General features: G+C 43.6%; 1 protein-coding gene across 2 annotated transcripts in view; it reads left to right on the forward strand.

Annotated features, from left to right (window-relative positions):
• The first annotated feature begins 1,279 nt into the window (after positions 1–1,279).
• The window catches only part of LOC116780991 (neuronal acetylcholine receptor subunit alpha-7-like), a 56,862-nt gene continuing 36,885 nt past the window's right edge, over positions 1,280–21,256 (forward strand). For both annotated transcript variants that reach the window (XM_032676479.1, XM_032676480.1), the window contains exons 1-2: positions 1,280–3,634; positions 19,001–19,140. In XM_032676479.1, the coding sequence (XP_032532370.1) occupies positions 3,556–3,634; positions 19,001–19,140 (219 nt within the window). In that variant the 5' untranslated portion in view covers positions 1,280–3,555. The remainder of the gene's footprint in view (positions 3,635–19,000; positions 19,141–21,256) is intronic.

Below are 21,256 nucleotides of genomic sequence, written 5' to 3' on the forward strand. Positions count from 1 at the left end.
AAAGAAAATGTCTATCGCAACTCTTTGGTGAAAAACCTTGGTTTCTGTGTTCATGTTACCTGCTTCTGTAGGATAGGGAGGCTGAGCAATGAACCCAGAGCTGAGGGGCAGGTATGCATCCTTCCTGCACGATCTCAGCCAAAAGGGCCTCATTTTATCATCCCTGTGAAAGCCTTTTGCAGTGGCAGCACTCTCAGATGAACATGGGAGAGAGACAGAGGAAGTGCCACACAGACTTGCACAATGATCTTGCTCTTGCTGTTTCCTTCCTTGTCAGGCCTGTGAGCAGGGAACCACACCTGCAGGCCATGTGAGCAGTGAGCCCAGCAACGAGCCTGGTTCCAGATCAGGAGTGCAGTAACTTACATGGTCTGCCTTGTAGTGCCAGTGCCTTCTCATGATTTCTGAGGGAGAAAACTTGTTTGTGGGGTATCCTCAGTCCCCATCACTGCTCACAACCCAACTCCTTGGCACTAGAGCTGGACCTCAGTTTCCCTTGCTCCAAGCCTGTGATACAAAAAGCATCCGTAGGTATCTGTCCACCACTACCTCCTAGGACCACAGTCAGAAACGGTGATTTTCCAGTATGATTTCCTAGACTCCAGGGTGTATATTTGGTAGTAAGACATGCTCATTTTTGCCACAGGACATGGTTAAATGGCTGTGGAACAAAGCAACCCAGGCAGTTCCAAGAATTCACTTGTAGTGTAATTTTGGAATATGATTAAGAGCTGAGGAGTGCAGAAAACAGCTGGACTGCAAAACCCCTGGATTCCAGCTGTCTGCATTTTCAGGTTTAAAGTGGGAAATTATAGCACCAGATCTTGAGACTGCAGGGAGCCATAATGTAAATGCATTTGCCATTCTTGCAAGAGCGATGACATTCAGCCTGAACCCCTCTGTTTCCAAGTGGAACTCTCCATCTCTGGGAGAGGAAAAGTGGTTTCCAAGCCTGTCATGAGGACAGCCTTGTGCACAAGGCATGATGTCCAGGCCCTGCCTAAGTTTAGGCAGACAAGGTGATACTCAGGAGATGCTCTCCTGACAGCAGAGGTGATCTGTAAGGAGAAAACTCACCCTGGGGAGTTGGGAGAGTTTCCTTCATGAGGGACTTGGGTATTCCTTCCATCCCTCCCAAGGCCAGACAGCAATTGTGGCCTTGCTTTTCTAGCATGACATTCGCTGCTGGAGCATCACTGAGAGGGAGCGAAGAAGCTCGACATCCCCAGCTGCCCCCAGCCCACTGCAGCACATGGAGAGCAAGGCCACAGAGCTTTTTGGAGCATGTCATTCCACCCCGTGGGGCACCATTGGATATGTTCCACCTGAGGGCAGGAGCTCCTTGGACACCCAGCTGCCCCCAGTCTTCACAGCCCTGCAATAGCCCTGCCATCAGCCTTGGGGCCACTGCCCTGGAGTCCAGTGAGTGTCTCCCACAAGCACATCTGGGTGTCCCTCTTCTGTGTTTGCGTAGCTATCCTCCATCACCTGCTGTCGTGGCTGCGTCAGGAGCTGGGGCAGCTCTCTGAGGATGTTAGGAAGCAGCAGCAGAGCAGCAACTCGTCCCACACAGCCTGCATTACTCTGGCCTGGATGAGTGGTCTCTGTTCCAGTTGCTGCAGGACACACACACACAAAGAGCTTTGCCCAGCAGTTCAGTGACACCATCACACACGGGCTCGGGGGGAGGCCCAACATCGGGTAGTCCTTTGGGGGAACAGCCTTTCATCTGGGGGGTGGGAGGACAGCTCTGCTACTGCCTCTAGCCCTTGTGCTTCCAAAGGGGGTCTCCCAGGCCAGCCCTTCGTGGGGCTCCCAGCTGTCCCCATTCTGCCCCTCCCTCTCCCCCTCCATCTGTGTGGAGCAAAAAGAGGCCCAGGAGAACTCAGGGGAGGCTGTGCCTGGGACCTCCACATGGAGCTGAGGCAGTGAATGCTCACCTGGGAGGCCTCAGCCAGCCCTAAAAAGGAGGACCAGCAGCTGTGAGGACCCTTCCCAGACCCCCAGGAAGCCATCCCACCATCGGAGGGTGCATCAGGAGCCACCTAAACCTGGTCCGGGCTGCAGCTGAGACCCACACCAGCCCCTTGTGGTCCTAGGCCCCAGGTCTATTTAGCATTTAATAAAGGAAAAGGAGAGCATGAAAACTGCAGAAAACCTCTCAGTATTACTAACAATGCCAGTAGAGTTGCTCTGCCCAGCTGTGCTGCTTTTCTGCCCCTTTTCTGGTGCTTTGGCCACCATTTCCTGGCTTGTGCCCTAGGCATTATGGCACCTCGGATCACTTTTGGGAGAGAGGGGGGGCATCGATGCAGATCCTGGCCAGAAGAGGTGGGATGTTGATGGTGGCAGATCCTTTCACAAGATAATGAGATTTACATTTTTGCCAGTGATCCCAGGGCAGATGTTTCCATCCGGGGGTCTCCAGGGCCAGCCAGTGTCCCAGCACTCATCCCTCCAGGCCTCTCCTCCTCCTCCTCAGCACACCCTGTGCCTCACATCCCAGGACCCTTCTCTCCTATCAGCCTGCACTGCCCAGTGCAGCCTCACTAAGCAGTACCCAATCCCTCCTTCTGCCCGGAGTCAGGACTTGGTGCTGCTCCCTGAAGCCCAAGGTTGTACCCTGCCGAGGCAGGAGCCCCAGAAATTCAACAAGGGAAGTGCGAATCCTGCCCCTTTGCAGGGAAAGAGAAGTGGGTGATTGTGCAGAGCACTCAAAGTAGTAAAGAAAGGCCCAAATGATTAATATCATTTATTCAAGACTTTGACTTTCCTTGCTTTTTTTGGCTAGTGAATAAAATTGTGGGGATTGAGGAGGAAGGGGATCCAGGTTGTGTGGGAATTCCTACAGTGGGGAGCCAGTAGCAGTGGGCAGCTGAGGAAGAGGTCACTCAGGGCAGTTCCCTGCATCTGGTGGAAGTGATTGCAGGAAGAGCTGCATCAAAAAGGACAGGAGACTGGCTGTTTTTGTCTTTCCAATCTTTTGCATGATGGAATCTCCCCAACCACCTCTGCTGCGAGAAAGGGCAGGTGTGTGGCAGAGGATCCATGCCACAGGTGCTTGCTGCCAGTTGCCCTGGCAGCTGGGAGAGAGCAGAGAGGGACACAAACTCATTTCTCTGGGAAACAGCTCTAGAGGCACTCGAGTGCAAGCACTGGAAGCACTGCAGACGTGCTGTCTCGAGTTAGGTACAATCTGTGGGGATGTGAAAAGCATCTCCGAGGCAGCACACTCCCCCTTTTCGCAGTACATACACAGCTGTGTGCAGGGATCAATAGCATTCGCTCCTGACCAAGGAAAGAGCCCGTGTGTCTGGCAGTGTGAGTCCAAAGGAATGTAACCTTTTTGTTTGGATTTGGTGACCAAGCACTCAGCTGATCTGGCTCCTGGGGACTGGAGAAGCACATGAGCAAATGCACTTCTCTCCCCTGGTGGGAAGCTGGTTTGATGCCTTATTACCGTAATTGCCAAATCCGTCAGTCATTGCAGGCTGTCTTCAAGACCTCATCCTCCTTTACCCTCTGCTCAGGAAGAATAGCCAGCCTATTTTGACAATGCTCGCAGAAAAGTGCTTGGGATTTGTTTGTTCTGCACTATGTCTCTGGTCATCCTTGTTCCTCTCTTTCTTTAAAGGTAAGCTCATCTCTGGTTGTCCAGTGTTTTACTTCTTTTTGTTGTGGTTTGTTTTGTTTGCTGCTGTTGTTTTTATTTTTTTTCCTAAATGCTAGTCACATCCTACCTCAACTCTTATTTTCAGAAGGATTTGTATCTGCTTGTATTTTGAACTTTGTTAGAGTTCTGTGCTGGTCTAACTGAGTTTTGTAATCAGTTTGGGTAACTTTGTGGACCTTACAGTGCTGGGCACATTTTTTAAGAAGGAGAAGGTGTGGGGTTTTGCTCAGGGTTTTTTTTGGTTTGGTTGGTTGGTTGGTTTTTTTTTAGATTAAAAGTGAGTAATTTTAACTTTCAGAAATTGATTGAAATGTTTCAAAGGAAATATATTTATGCTTTCTTAAAAAATCTAACATATCCATGTGTTTTTTGAGAACAGGAAATTGTAACTTCACGCTGGGCAGGATGACTGTAATAAACCCTGTAGGTGTGAGAGTGAAATGGTGTTCTACAAAGAAAAATGACCAGAAGAAAATTTTTAAATGTTTACTTTCTGTGCATCATTTTGAAAGATTTATGTCTCTATAAGTACAAACATTTAGTATTTTGCTTTGTTTTTATTAAACACACTTTTAGTATGTTTAGTAAGAAACCTTCCACACAGTGATGGATATAAGTTGGAAGCATCTAACACAAATAATAATGGGTTTCTGTAGTCTTCTGACCAAGCTGTCTTTTGAAGTTTCATCATGGTACAAACAAAAATAAGAACTGTGTGATTATTCCAAGACATGGAGGATTACAAGGCTAGCAATAACATGTTTTTATGTGAGAAAGTTGAAATAACCACAGTCCTGAAAGATGTTCGGTATTCTACACAAAATGTGCTTTTGTTGTTCCCTTACAGCTGAAACATACAAGTCTGCAGCAACTGTAAGTCCTAAGACTGAGTATTCCGGGTGTGAAGGACCATGTCATGTTTCTCACAATTTATGCATAAAGCAGGATTGTCTTTTTACAGCAGAGATAGTGGTCCACCTATTTCAGAAGCACAGGAAACTTACATATATGTGATGTCGCACTGGACTATTCATGTCACAGAGATAATTCCTCATTAGTTCAATCTGCAAAACATCTGTGCATTTCATTATTACAGATCCACATTTCAGCTGCCTAATGTAGCAGTGGTATTGCAGAAAAATGTTACCCCACCTTGCTGAATTAAGAACCTTGCTATCCTTAAGACACTTCTGTGCTACTTGAGAAGCTGAACTAACAGGCAGGTGATGGCAGCTAGTTATAATCGAGAAGTTGTGTATCATGTAAATACTACCTTTTAAATATTGAGTAATCGCTAATTCATTAGGAGGATGCTTAGTTTCTCTGAGTGGCACATGAAGGCAAGCTGCTGTTATAAATAATACAGAGGATTTTTTGCTAGATGCTTTTGCCAACAGTTTACAAGTATGCAATTTTACAGACAACTGCTAAAGCAGATAAAATGAATTTCTGATTAAGCTGGTCTGTATTTGACCTCTGCTTCATGGATTTTTTTTTTTTAAATTAAAAAAAAAAAAGAGGAAGGAAAAGAAAAAAAGAAAAGGAAAGACCTGGGAATTGAGTGGTTGAGGCAGAAGAGAGAAAAGTCACGATGATCTTAGCATGTTATCAGTAGCAGAGCATTTTAACACTAACTCCAGATGAACTCCTACAAGATTTCCTAGTGCACTGACATGGAAGTCACAGCAAATACATCATAACTAACATCACTCTCACATAGTGCTGAGTTGTTTCAAGAGAGTTCATAATAATTCATCAGCTGCTGAAAACTCCTGTAGGGCTGTTCAACAGGAAATTTGTGACAAGAAGTAGGTAAATACCAAACAAAAACAGCATATGAAGAACTCAATCATTTTTTTCCAATTCTTTCTGCAACTTTCTGCTTCAACCTGACTTCAACTTGCTACACTGCAGGTAGTCACGTCATTCATGTTAGGTCATTGCAGCCCTCCTTCCTGAAGAACTAGTGGTGCTTTCTTTGGACATGGGCTATATGAAAAACCAGGAAACAGGTTTTCAGCTTCCCTAGATCCCAGATGATATCTCTTAGAGCCAGACATCCCTTTTAGGCCAGGGGGAATCCTTGAAAGAGCACACAGAGGATAGAAGGACCCTGTGCGTCCTAGCAGCTACGTAACAACCTTGGATGGAGGGGCTTAAAAACCCTGGGGAAGATTGGAAGGGAGGGATCAGACCTATTCCTGCTCCTTTCTCTGAACATAGCGCACTCTGAGAGCCAGGGTGCAGACAACCCTGCAAGGAAGTTCTCCGAGAACATGTCGCAGTGACCACAAGGGCACCTTGGCTCTTTGAGGAGTGCTACCTTCAGATCTGGGCACAGGCACCTGCTGGGTTTGAACACCCACGGAAGTTAAACATGCACTTTGCTACTCCAGACAACCCATGCATTCTAATTACTGTGCTTTTATATACTTTTTCTTTCTTTTTTTTTTTTTTTAAGTGAGACCACTACAGTGCCCATATGCCACACGGAGCATAGTCAGACCTCTTAATTTCTTTGCTCTTTACAGCTTGGCATCAGGGTCTTACTCTGGCCATATGGCTTTGGAAAGACCAACAAAGGCAAAGGCAAACTGAGGACAGAGTCCTTCCTCTGCAGTCTGGTGGGAATATAAGTGCTCAGCTGTATGGGACAAATCCACCACATCCAGCGTGCACTGCAAGTGAGCTAACCAGCTTAAAGATGTAAATGATGAAGTAACTCGGCCTGACTCCGCGTACCCAGCTGGTGCAAAGCAGCTTTTCTTTGGCTAACTCACAATACAGAGCTGAATTGCTATGCTACGCTCATTTCATGCTTTCTCACAGCTTTGCTGATTTAGATGAGCTCTAGTGATCACATCAGAACACAACTGGTGATCTCTAAGAGCAAATCCTCACAAATTTCTTGGTTCACTTCCATGCAAGCAGGTGCCATTTCTGCAGCAACAGAAACATTGGCAAGAAAGCCTCTGAAGGCCAGATTCTGCTGCCAAGCTACAATCTCTCTAATGTGTACTAGTTAGAGAGGAAGAAGCAAGGGTGTTACTTAAATACCTATATAAAGAGTCTAAACTTCAGGCCTCAGCTGTGTAGGACTGATGGAACTGCAGTGATTTGTGTTATACAAACTGGTTGACTCCAAACAGGTACTGTTGAACAGCTGTGAGGATTCCTGTGCCTTCATAGAGTACAATATCTTGCCATTGATAATTTAGGTGGTTCATGCACCGGGATCTGCTCACTCTGAATGCTGAGACCATGCTGAGGCCTCGCATATGTGTGGAGTTAGACAGGATGGAATGCACTTGTCATGGCACAAGCATGTTTACAGGTGACACTACCCTGTGATCAAGAGCACTAGTACCATATGAGTCAATACATTTAAGGGAGGCAGGCAGAGTCCTAGGCAAACCTGTATTTGTTGTGAGTTACTGTGTGCTACAGTAGCTTGCTGCACATGCTTGCCTCTTGAGGTTGGCGTTTCAGTTCGATGAACCAGACTTCATGTTCAGTCACTAATTTTCTGTGTGTGTTCCCTGGCACAGCTCTAAGGCTGATCTACATTGTTGTAGGAACAGCTGCAACTGTGGAGCTGGCCCAAGCTTCTGAGAAGTCGCCAGGCTCCAGGAAAGTTGGAGGTATTTCTATGCACATTTGCTGATAGTGGTCTGGGCTAAATCTCGGGGTGTTAACTTCTCTCAAATCTCACTGGAAAAAGTGGGAAGGTCCAGAAAAAGCACCTGAGCCCTGAATCACCAGTACATGCTATATAACAGTATCTGTTATATGCACATATTGGTATACCACTCTGCATGTGGGGAGAGATCTAGAAGCAGATACAGTGCATGAGAAAATGGCACCCATCTGGTCTTTGGGATGACACCAGGTAGCGCCTTGGGAGTCTTCAGCCTTGCTCTAACTCAGAGGGCTTTCTGATGGTCTCAGAGCCAGAGTTTCCATTCCAGGCACAGGATTCATGACCTGAAGACACTTTTTGCTCTCTCTGGTTTATTCTCCTAAGACATGTGGAGGAGAACATGAGTTAGTGATGGTGGTAGCATATACAATTTCATTTGTGCGCTACAAGCAAGGAGGGAGATATAAAGTCTCTCCAGCTCTAGGGTGTGATTAAAGTAGATCAAAACTCATTGCGTCACTCTTGACGCGGTTGTTTGAGGATGCCTATTGCCTAGAGATCCTGCACAATCTAATAAATCTGACTGAGACAGGTAGAGACTGGCAGTCAGTATCACCCCAGGGAATGAAAAAGGTAGACAGGAGTTTATTGCTGTTTTAGAACACAGTCCTGAAGAAAGAGTTTTGCTTATTAAGTACTTTCCACATTGAGCAGAGCAGCTGATAAGAAGGCTGAGACCAGAACCAGACGATGTGTTTGGAATAAGAGTCTTTCCACTGGGGGCTTGCAATTATGTAGGTAAATTGCAGCGGAAAGAGAACCTCTAGTCAGGCTGAGTACTTATACATGTCAATAGCAAGGTGCAGGTGCCTCTGTCCTGCCTTGCTATGAATTGGTTTTGCTCTAGAGTGCTGAAATAGATGTCTACAAACCTTATCACCATTCAGAAATGGATATTTTCAGCACTCATTGCATTCCAGAATGTTGCAGAAGAAGCCACATTCCTCATTTCTGTCCTTAGTGCAACATAGATTTCAGCAGAAAAATTACTTAGAAGAAAGAGGCAGGCTTGAAGACGTCTCATTTCAGCCTGAGAATTCAAACAGCCTAAAGTCAGTTTGCAGATTGGGCTGACAAGATTGCACACTGTGTTCCCTGAAGCTCAGCTGTGGTTATGTGAAAAAGCCTCTCTGGTCACTTAGTTCTGCACCATGCCAAGAGAGAAAATTAAGTTCTAAATTGGAAAAGATGTGTCTGTGTCAGCTGAGTTGAGGGAGGGTCTTATCTATACAGATTCATGGTCTGACAGAATAATTTGTCTGGAAGGGACCTCCAGAGGTAGCCCCATCCAACCCTTCTTCTCAGAGCAGGGATAGCTCTATTAGGTTACTATCTGGACAGTCAGTCTGGGAGCTGGTGTCTGCTATAGTTACTATTTGAGAGGAAAAAAGTTACTCCCCTAGTACGGTGCCAATGCCCCATCATGCAATTTTATCTTACCAGTGCTGTCCCTGTGCACCTTCCAGAAGACCCTGGCTTCTGGATCCTGGTGCCCTTTCTCATGGAAGCTGAAGGCAGCCAAGAGAACTCTGCCTTACTTTCTCATCTCCAAGCTGACCAAAGGTGTATCTCCTTGTCTCTCGTGACCATACTGTGCTCCAGCACCCTGTTGTCTCAGTGGCCTCCACTCAACTCACTCCACAGGGTCAGTGTATGTCTTATGCTGCCCTGGGGAGGCTTTATGACACAGATCTAACTGTGTGTCATGCAGTGGGTTTCACTGATGTTCAGCACGGGCTGGCTGTAGAGGAGGATGCTGCTTAGTGTCCTCATCACCTCTGAGTCAATAAAAAAAGTAGGAGGTCATATAGTAGGAGGTGCAGAAAGTACATTTCATAGTTCTTAGCCATCTTGTACTTTTTTTGAAGGGTCTATAAAAGTGGCAGAGCAGGTCATGACAAATGATGGAGTGCTTTCCCTTTAATATTGTGTCATTTTATAAAGCAACTGAATCAGCAACTGAAATCCAGACTGAGCAGCTGCAGCAATAGGAAGAGGAAATCACAAATTAAATAAAAAGTTGTTAGATAGTTTGCAATTGTCACTGCTTCAAGTGGCAAATGGGAAGCAACTTTAAATTGGACCCATTCTTGTTCAGGCTTCACACACAATTCATAAAAGGCAACTGGGCAGCTCCAAGAGCTCTAAGCAAAAGATTTGCCTTTCTAATATAACCAAATAGCTTTCTTGCTATACAACCAAACAGCTATCTTGCAGCATACTCTCTGCAGTAGTGTTTTGTTCAAGATCTAAGCCTTCTAATGTAATTTGCAAAGATATTAGGGTCACCAGTTTCCATTTACTTTATAATTCAAATTTATGGTATCAGTATCTCAGCCCAAGCAGTTCAGCACTCTTGACATCATCAGATCTACTTATGTGTTGCCTGATGATGTCAAAAATAGGGCAGGAGGGTAGGGAAAGGATAGATCTAATGGAAACAGGTCTGTAGGTAAGGAGAGAACACATCCTTCTCCAGAGGAAGTCTCTGCCAAATGGGCAAATCATTTTACCTTTGGATCAAAATGCTTTAGCAGGCTCAGGAAGTCTACACTGGGGAATACAAGAGGGCAGCACAGAGACCACATGGTCACTATCTGATTTACAGGCTAGTTGTGGTCTCCCTCAGAACCAAGCCTCCTGCGCCTGCAAACACTGCTACTGTATCACAAGATGACAGTCATGCTCCGTCTGGACTCATGGGGCACCAGCTTTGTTTTAACTTTTTTTTAGTCTGCACTGACATAATGCAGGAGCATTAGACTGAAGTTACCAAAGCATTAAGTCAATGAAGTAAAGACAGACAAAATCATGCTCCCCAGATCATCATTGTCTGGAAGTACTTCATTTTCACTGTAGTTAATTTCTGCTCTTAGTCAGGGTGAGTGACTCAGTCAATGCAGGTTTGCCCGGCAGAGTGCAACAGGAAGAGACAAATGTTTCATATCCCCACTGATCCCAACAAAACCAGGACCTGAGCCCTACACCTGAGGAAAAGACAATAGCATTTAGCATTCTAAAATCAGATCATGGCTAACCAACATTCAGCTGTCATTGAGATCTTATTACTTTTAGAGTTGGAGGAAAAAAAAAACCAACAACAAAACATACGTAAACTTTATGATACAGACCATGCTAAGCCACTTTATATGCACATAAGCAAATCTGGGCTGAATCAGACAAAGCATAGCACTTAAAATTTCAAGTGTCCTTTGTCAGATCTCCACAAACCTTGTTTGATTGCTCACAAGTCTAATTTGCTCAGAGCCAGTCATTTACTCATCAAGACAGTATTAGAAGCAGCTTTTCTCTTAAACATGAAATAAATTCAGGCTTCCTGCCAAGAATTTTCGTGCCCCTATTTACAGTTCACTTTATCTTTGAAGACCTCCACCACCAAAGCCTCAGACTTCCTTTCCTTTAAAAACATCTCTTGATAGCAGCCAATTCTGCTGCCAAAACCTCCAAACTATCACCAGCTGGTTGGCAGCACAACATCTTTCACATAGACAGGCAGAAAGTTTAGTCTGACCTAGTGAAAGCTTATTGATGCTGCTTAAAACAGGGCTAAGTCTTGTCTATGCATATCTTACTTAAGTTTTGCTTCCCAAGCAAGAAAATATTTCAGATTTAGGAAAATGTGTCTCCTTATTTCCCAGTTCATGTACTAAGCACTGAACAATTTAGCAGCCATTCATGGTACAGTCAAAATTTTCATCAGGCTAACCCTCACCCCTTTCACAGGGCTCTAACACCATGTTTCATGTCATCCAGCTTTCGAGTTTCTGATATTGTAAAGACAAACTTGGAACTCCCTTTGCTTTCTGAGATCCATGCTCACTTTGGGTGTTTGTGCTTTGCCTTTGCCTTGCGGCCAGCAAAGCTCACGCTTTGTTCATGGGCAACAGCTGAGGCTTGAGTGATGAGGGGAAAAAAGGCAGGAAGAGACTTCTCTAGCCTTGTGTATTGCATTCTCGGTGCCTTTGCTGCTTTGCTGTGCAAGTGCAGGTGGCAGACTGGCAAGGCAAAAGTTCATTGTTCGGGAAACTAGCCGTCTCTGGGGTCATAACCGGCCGATGAGCACTGCAGGAGGAAAAAGGGAAAGAATCGCTACAACATCTTTGAGCACACCGGGAGGTTCATTTTCACGATATTACTGTCTGTATAACGCCCACTCCAGCCTGTCCTCTGCACTGTCCAGAGAAGTTAAACAATATTACCACCATTAACATTACAGCACAGTGAGACAATGGTTCGGAGGCAAGATTCCCCCCTCACCTTCGAACTATAAAGAAAGAACAAGCTTTTTTCACCTGGTAAAGGCATGGCTTTGGCTAAGGAAAAGCTCTTGGGATCTTTGCGCACTTCATGTCTTGAGGCAAAATGACTTCTCTCCCTCTTCCTGAGACGTCAATGTATCAGAGCATATAAACTGGTGGGAACTGACCATAAGGAGCCGGTTGCTGCTTGGGGACGGGCTGGGAACTGATTAGTGGGTGGTGAGCAATTCTACTGTGCGTCACTTCTCCTTCTTGTGTTTTATTTCTCTCTTTTTGTTGTCTCCATTTTCATTATTATTACTAATATTTTTCATTATTGTTATTATTGCAATTTTTTTCTAATTCTCCTCTCCATCCCACTGGGGAAAGGGAGGTTGTGAGCAAGCAGCTGCATGGTACTAAGTTGCAGTCTGAGGTTAAACCACAATGTCATTGCAGGCTCTATCACTGCTATTGTCTGCACCGGGTTTAGGCAGAAAGGACTCTTCCTACCTATGGTCTTCTCAACGTTAGTCAGACTTGCCTATCTGTTTCCACTGAAAACATTATTGCATCTGTCAGTTCACTTATGGCTTTTCCAGATCTGAGCTCTGCACATGTGTAGAGTGGGTTTTTGATGGGGAGGTGCAGATTGACTTAACCCTTTCAGAGCCATCTGTGAATGCTTTGCATATTGCCATAGCTGCCTCATTGATGGCAATGAGTTGATGGAGTTTGTAGTGCTTTCTCTGTGAGACATGAGATGCTCTGTGAGATAGTGGGAGCAGGGAGCCCAGAAGCCCGCTCCAGTAAGCTGATGACCATATCACTGGTATTTCACTTTTGTCATATGGTTCTTTCATAATTCCTTTGGCTTCCACTACTACACCTCTCCACAAATACCAGGATAGCTGACAAGAGTCACCTTCAGACAGCATTCTGCAAGGCGAGTCCCTCTCTTCATCGCTACTCCAACTTCTTCCTCCTGTGTTCCCTCTTCATCTAGTGATGTAGTAATTACTGCACAGAGTTACTGTAAACTACCATTACACTAAAACTACTTTTTTTTTTTTTTTTTTTTTTTTTTACTTTTCTGGCTGTAGCCAGTTATGTTTCTGACCTGAGTAATGAGACAGTTTAGATAACTATAATACATTGGAGAGGTATCCCACTGTTAATACCTTAATGTGTATCTCTCCACCTTAAACACATATCTCAGCCTTTAAAACATCTACACCAAGCCAGTAGGACCAAAAATACAATCCCATCTTTTGTTATATAGTGGCCTATATTCTCTTTTTAATATATTGCCATTTAACTGGAGTCTTTGAGATGAAACCTTTCCTAGCACACCTTTTTAATACCCATCACTGCTGGGAGCTCTTTATCTGCTATGAAAGAACAGAAATGACCAGCTTCAGGAATATTAGGTCCTTTTTGCCTAGGAAATCATGTCATTTCTCACATTCCTCTGGGTATCTAATAAGTTTTGTGTTGAAGAGGCAGAAACAATCTGCATAGCAAGAAACAAAGATTAGAGTCAAAGATTACCCAGAAGGGAAGTAGATTAAAAAGAGGTTTTAAATGAAAGAGATATTCAAATACACAACACGCAAACACACACAGACACACACAGACACATACACACAGGGTGGAGGTAGCTGATGTGATTCCATTGTTTCTTGTGTGAGTAGTCTTCCCTGAAGGCGTGATGGCATGTGTTTTAAATCAAAGGGCATTGAAAGGAATAATGCATTTGCAGCCACAGATAAAAGTAACAATGCTGCACATAAGAACAAAAGCAGATGGGACTAATCTGTGTCTCTGGGGATTAAATGACACGTGGCAGTGACATGCTTTACATTCTCAAAACTCTGCAAAATATTCAAAATAAGGTGTTTCTTATAGCTACCAAATCATTAGAACATGCCACATTTTGTAAGTGCTGTTGCTTCTGCAATTCTTTATATCAAGGAAGTTGTCTATGAAATAACCTGCTTTTTTTCTGATACTACTTCTGTTACTTCCCCCATAATTCATAAGTGCATATGGTGTGTGTGCATATGTCTTCCCGTGATCATTCTATTTGGATCCTGAAAGCAATAGCTAAAAATCCCTGTAAGAGTACAGTGACAAACTAAAAAGAAAATAAATAATAGAAGAGGAGCTGTGGCAGAGAAGTCTGAAGGTTGCTAGGAAAATAGTTGGAAGTTCTAGGATTTACATCTTTGATACCCATAGGTTTTAATGGATTTTTTCTCTGTAAGTATTCCAATTATAACAGAATTGTATACAATCATTGCATAATAAAATATAACAATACCTCACAGTATAATGACACTGTTATTTTTTTTAAAAAAAGGCCAGAACTTAACTCAATTTCTTTTAGGAAACTGTAAAAAAACCCAAATAAACCAAAACAAAGGAAAGTTTCAAAGTAACAGTGCAGAGAGAAAAAAGTTACATAGATGCAGTGAAATTCCTCCAGAAGGTACAGGGGGAGTGAATAAATGCCACAACCACAGTATTACTGCAGTTTAGACCTTTTATGAAGTATTGGAGAACAAAATATTTAAAAGTAAAAATGTGATGGACAAGGAATACGCTGTGATTGTAACTTACTATGTTTTGCAAAAGGATTGTACATGAAAATTATTCTAGAACTGTTTTTGAGAAGGGAAGAAAAAAACAGAGACAATTTCTAATTCAGTGACATGTTGGCATGCATATGTATAAACTGACACAGGAAGAATATGATATTTCACCTGAAAACCACAGGTCCTTTAGGTACCAATAGTCTTGTATGAATAAAATAATAATTTATGTGTAAGGCTCAGGTCTCTGCCAAAAGAGATGAGCAACACCTAGGAAACAACTAGCAGCTGCCCTCCACAAAATAGTTGGAAGATTATGAAAAGAGTACCAGGGAACAGTATGAAACAGAGGTGGAATAGTTGATTAAGAGAGGTACTGTTGCTGAAAATCTAATGAAAATCCATGTTATTCCACCTGTCCTCTAGTTAATATTTCTTTATTTATTCTTAACTGTGCACAGCAAGCCAGAATGTGTCCAGCACCAGGGATTCTCAGTCAGGGAGCTGACCACTTTTTGATCTGGCCTGGGGAACTGGAAGGGCTGGACTCTTGCCTGATAGCTCAGGGACCTTGGCATGCAAAGCAAAGCAGGAGGATTGACCAGCTAAGACCAGGCATGACAGCACAGCTCCTAAGAAAGGAGAGAGCATCTGTGCTTCCTGGGGATGCCATATGGGTAATCTGGCCAGAGCCTAGCTGCAGGTTCCCTCGCTGTACCATTCTAAGCAATTGCATCCTGGAAAGAAGGATGAAATGCAACTATAACATGTATTCCCAAAAGACTGGTAACAGTTTATAGGTCATGTCATTCAAACAGTGGGTTTTTTACATACTTCTTTGCACATGCAGAAGCACAGGAGGGAATTCAGAAAGGTGTTTAAAAGTTTAATGTGCTCCATGAATAACTGTTTCCCATAGAGCTCTTCACAGAACCATCAGGGACTTGATTGCCTTGTGCCTCCCAGTTGTCTGCAAACTCCATGAGCAGTTTAGGGAGCCATTTCAGGTTATTTAGAGAACAAATCTTGAGACACAATCCAGTCCTTTGTCTAGCAATTCCATGTCTTGTTTGTACTGATGAGCCCAGCACTGGGCCCAGAACTCCAGGTGTTTCTCCCCAGTGCTGAGTAGAGAGAAAGGATCCTTTCTTTACTTGCTTGTGTGGATCTTCCTGTTGCAATTCAGGATGCAGATGACCTTTGCTACAAGGGTGCACTGCTGGCCTATGGTCAACTTCGTATCCATAAGGTTCCTCAGGGCTTTTCTGCTACCCTGCTCGGTAGCCACTGAGCCCCCAGCCTATTCTGGTACCTGGGGTTACTCCTCCTCAGGTGCAGGAGTTTACACTTTATTTCATTGATATTTGTGAGGTTCCTGTCAGCCATTTCTCCATTTTTTTAAGATCCTTCTGAGTGGCAGCAAAACAATGTGCTGCATCAGCCACTCCTTCCAGTTTCGTGCTGTCTGAAAACTAGCTGAGGGTGCACTCTGTCCCTTTATTCATAACAATGTTAAATAGCATAGGCCCCAATATCCACCCCTGGAGTACTCTACCACTGGCTGGCCTTCAGCTGAACTTTGTGCTGCTGCCTACAACCTTCTAACCCTGTCCTCCTCACTGCTCACTCTTTGAGCCTGTAAGGCATAGACAAACGTCTATGAGGATTTTTCAGAGACAGTGTCAAAAGTCTTGCTAAACTTGATTTAAACACCATACACTGCTTTTCCCTCATGTTTTAATGAGATTCTATGTTTTCCTACTGCTTCAAAGGTATTTCAGAAACACGGGGACACTGTCTGACACAGTGGGACATAAAGGCTCTCTGTTGCTCAAAGATCCCTTATCTAGAAAGCATCACACCCTTTGCCAGTTACTTTTACTTCCCAGTAACACGCATAGGCAAGTAAGTCTGGCACTGGTTTTGGGAGACTAACTTGGCAACCTTAAATATTGGCATCCATCTTCTATCCTTAAAAGATAAAACTGCTTATGGTTAAATTTCTGTGACTAAGGGGTAGTCAGTGGTAAAGCTTATTCTACCACTATTCCTGAGAGATTCAGACTTCCCCATCACCAGCAAACACTCCATTTAGCACACAGAGATGTTGTGTCACAATGCATTAGCACAAGCATTATAGGGGAAAAAAAGCAGAAATCTCTCTGGAGTATGAAACACTAAGTATTTGAAGATTGCAATTTAAAGAAAAAGTCTATGAACATACAAGTCAGAATAGATATCCACCTCAGTTCCTTCTCCAGAGCAGCTGTAGCAGCTATAGCAGCTGTAGCCAGGTCTTTGTGGTAGGAACAGCTGCTATAGCTATTTGCCAGGACACCCCAAGGCTCCATTGCTTATGAATCTATGTCATTTTGTAAGCAAAACCATACAGCACACTAATATGTGGTCACCAATGCCAATTCAGCAGGCTTAGGATAGATCAGCTAAGACAATGTTAACAATTCTGCATACAAGAGATTTAAAAGTATTAGGATCACATTACAGAGGAGAGTTGAAGAAAGGATGGAAAACCAGGCTCAGTTCTGGGCTACTTTGCCTCACCAAGTATAACAGGAAAAGAGGTGACTGAAGCACACAGTGCAAAGACAGCTTTCCAAAGCATACAGCAAAGGGTTATGCACAGATTTCTCCAAGTCAGACCTCCCTTGGGAGGCTGCTTCAATGCACCATGACAGCGACAGTATCAGGGCACTCTAGCAGCCCAGTTGAGTCCAGAGACTGGTGAAGGGCACTTTTCCCTTGTAAAAGCTGAGACAGCCAGTTTAAAAGGAAGGTTAGAGGCACATATTATGTAAGTACTGAAGATGAGAGCAATAGTTCAGGAAGACATTTCTTCCCTAAAGCACAGGAACATGGGTAGGTATGTGAGTGAAAGGACATCAAATTTGCTCCAAACACAGAGCCTCTTTTCCGAGAACCATGTGCACTGTTTCCTTTCCACAGACAGCTCTTATAGTGGAGTCCAGGCCTGCTGAGGAAAGTATTAAGGCAATAACAGAGTAATTAAGTCACTATTTAAGTAAGAAGGGAAGCTTACTTAAGGTGCTGAAGGAGAGATACTGTGCCCAGAGCTTGTCTTTGCCATTGGTGAAAACATAGCATACAATACTGATGTGCCAGCAAGGGCTCTTGAGACAGTGCTTACAGCATCTGCTCCTCTGGATGCCCACGATCATGTAGTAAATTACAAAAGAGGAGAGAGGGCTCAGGACGTTGATGTGTTGATGTATCTTACTAAAGTAAACAAAAATCCTCTTCTTCTTTGTTTACTGAGCATTGCCACAAAGCTTCCTTGAATACCAGGAAAACTGAAGAGAACACAAGTTAAACAGACTTATGAAGTGTTTTTAAATTGAATTTATTACTAGCTTTAAAAGACGTGGCTGCTGTATTAGAGGGCAGCTTGTTTCAGTCTTGCAAGGTTTGGTGAGCACAGTAAGAGTCTGGGAAAGGCAGAACCGGTTGTTATGGGTTTTTTGCATCATCGAGAAGATAATCATCATAACCTCTGTTAGAGAAGTCCTGTTCTCTATGTGCAGAGCTTTGCTCAAGAGTTAAAAAAAGTCACACACAGGGACCGGGAGCTGCAGTGGATAAAAAATGCTTCAGTCCAAAGTAATAATGATTTAGAATGCAGATTCTCTGCCAGAGATTGAAATTTTATAGTTCAGGGAAGAAGCATTCATGCTGACAGGACTGGTTTGACTGCAGGGAACCTGCAGTCCATGACCCTCATTCTGCTATGTGCAGCTCTTAGGTAGAGCTCAGGCTGCTACTAGCCATAGCACCAACAACTACACAGTTCTGGGGGAACCAGGGTCCTGAGCAGCGTGTTGCAACAAACTGCTTGCCTTCCTAAGGGAAGACATCCAAACCTTCACCATCTACGGCTGTCGTGGAAGGAAACCTGGTCATGCAGGCTAGATGGGTGCTCTCCACACCCACACTGGAACAAGAGTTGCAGTTGGGGAACAAGAGTATCTTGGAATTTAAGCATAGACTGCAATTCTGCTAGTCTTTAACATGCTCAGGTGTTTGTATGACAGTTTCTGTGTCGAGTCTGTTCCCGGTGGAAACTGAGTTAAGTGTGTAGTACCAGAAATTCAGTGTCACTGTACACAGCCATCAAATACTCTAGCCTTCATACCCCCACCTCCTTAGGTGTTAACAAAGTGTGCTGCCATCAGAAGGAAAATAGCCAAGGGAAAGACTGCTTTCCAAAGCCTGGAAAGATTGCTACATAGAACTGAAAGGGGTTTGAAGGAGGGTTGTTACTGTCTCTTGGGCATCAAAAAAGGCCTGATACATCAGCTCCAAGAAATAAGAATACCTGTTACACCTGCTGGATAAATGCACAGTATGTCTAAGTAATATCAGTGCTGGCTTACAGCAACCAGTCTCTAGGAAATAAGAACAAGCAAATAAAAGCAAAATATTATCTGGTGGTTTTGGATCCACAATTTACTGACCATCAGCAGGAGGGATTCCAAGGAAAGGGGACATTCACTCACTGTCCCAAATTTTGTTCAGTAGTTTATGAATGTTAGTGACGAGTTAGTGTGTTAGTAGTTAATTTTTTTAAGAGTTCATCATTCACATATGCAGCAAAGCATATGTCACGTCCACGTGCAGAATTCGGGGCATATTTTTAAGAACAGCTTTCAAATTAAGAGAGGTTTTTCAGCGAAACAGACAAACCATTGTGACAGTGTGACCAGCCTGAATGACAGAAACCTTATTTGTTTTCCTCTAGTCTCTCAGCAGGGTGAAGGCCAGAGACGCTTGTACAGAGAACTGCTGAGGAACTACAATCGCCTGGAACGACCGGTAGTGAACGACTCCCAGCCGCTGGTAGTTGAGCTCCAGCTTTCTTTGCTGCAGATAATTGACGTGGTAAGTTACCTGCCGTCCTCTTCTCTTTGGCACCCATTCAGCATAACAAATCTGATCTCTCATCTAGGAGACATGCTTTTCCTCTTAATCAGGCTATCAGAGATGAAAGCAGTCTGTCTTGGGCTAAGCATCCTCCTTACAGGAGTACATGCTTTGACACTTTGGAGGAGTGAATATCCTCCTAAAAGCACAGCCATTTCTGACACAACATGAGCTGCAAGGAGATTAATTATGTATTTTTTTCCCATTTGTTTTAAACAGAAAAAAGAATTCAATCAATTAGAAGCCATGTGTTACTACAAATTATTAATGATACATTCTTCTCAGAGCTATGTGGTTTGTGATAACTCAAGACCATGTGCAGCATTCAAAGCTACCATCACTGCACTTGCACTTTTTCATTAGAAATTATAATGGCATTGGCCTTTTCTCCCATCATATTTTTACCATGCACTGCAGTTGAAAGAGTCTGCCTGAGATGAGCTTAGAAATACATAAAAGCAAAACCTGGAGGCACAGACCTCTAATTGTCTTGACTGCAACATGCTTTTATAGAATTGGAGATTTGACCCATGGAAAATTTTAACACAATAATCCAAATCCTTTTTTTCATCATGAGGAGGATTCTCTATGATAAACCATGATATATATAGACAGGATTTCTTTCATCTACATGGTAAAAACAAGCCAGGAGAAAAATTTGACCACCTTTCCCCCGTCAACACAGCAAACAGGTGAACACATATGTGCACCTTTCTTCATCCTACCTTTTCCATAAACCATATTATGGGCTGGTTTCTGATACACTGTCACTGTCATGCAGGGAATGACAGAGAGAGAGAGAGAGAGACGTGGAAACATTTTTGCAGTTGCAAAGTAATTTGACAGAGACCTCAAATGCTCAAAGCTTTTAAATCTCTCACAATCTTTCTGAAAATGTGTAGTACACCAGGTGCTCTCCCTGTAGAGGCAAGCAGGATCCTGAAAGTGTGATCCCTCAGCTCATGCCATACAAGTGGCATGTCCAGTCAGTTGTGGTGCTCCTGCAAGCAGGCAGCAGCCACTCAGACAGGCTAAGCAGCTTTCTGTTTTGAAATGTTACCAACTTCACTGAACTGGAAGGAGATCAATATTCTCAAAGTCCTCTACACGAATGAAAGAGCAGAGATTTCCTGCAGCTAATTTCAAATAAATTTCAGGAAGCAATTTTGGGTTTAGCTGAGGTGTCTCAGCTCCAAAGATCTTCTTCAGCCCTTCTTTTTCTGATGGTATTTTCTTTCAGCATTTTGAAGGTTGGGGGTGATAAAGGGGACTCTCTAGCCTTATGGCTGTGACTGTACATATTCAAAGTCAGTCAGTCATGAGGAGTTATATAAAACCATTTTTCATTTGGGTTTCATTTTTACATATGAATGTGAAATTGAGGAAATTGGCATTTTTAAAGTACTTTATCTACATTATATCAATTTCCATTACAAAAGATTTAGTTCCAGTCTTCTCTTTTGATTGTCCCCAGTAGAAAAGTAGTATTCTAAATGTTCATTCCTATCAGAAAAAAAGCTTTTCTTCCTTACATCTCTGCACACAGTACAGAAGCTAGATGTTAATCAGTTCAGAGAATTAATGGCCTGTCCTAGGCTCATGGTCTTGCAAACTGCACTCATGGTGTTTTAAAAAACATCCAGAGTCACCTGAAGTGTTAATCTTGGATGATGTAAAAAGGTTCTTGTCTCCTCTGTGAAGACACAGAAAATCACTTGGCAGTGGAGTCCCTGTAGTAAAAAGGTGCCATCAACAAATGCCTAAACCAGCCAGCCTGAAAATGCACAAAATACTGATCCCATGGGTTCCTATATCAGGAATCTATGCAGGAATATGCCAACAACAAGCACTGTACTTGTGAGCCTCCATTGCTGGCTGGACAGATTGCAGCATGTGTGTGCCCCAGCTGCTAAGGTAAATGTCTGTTCAAAAGGAGGCTTGTTATAGCCACAGTGTTGCAAAGGGCAGCAGGCAAGCTACAAAGGAGAGGTAACCTCTATTAGCTGTGACACCATGAGGCAAACCAAGTGGAAAACTCTCTGTTTGCTCAGATGGTGGGGAGGGGGTGAGTAAA

Source organism: Chiroxiphia lanceolata, chromosome Z (assembly GCF_009829145.1).
Source record: "Chiroxiphia lanceolata isolate bChiLan1 chromosome Z, bChiLan1.pri, whole genome shotgun sequence".
NCBI classification, from domain to species: domain Eukaryota; kingdom Metazoa; phylum Chordata; class Aves; order Passeriformes; family Pipridae; genus Chiroxiphia; species Chiroxiphia lanceolata.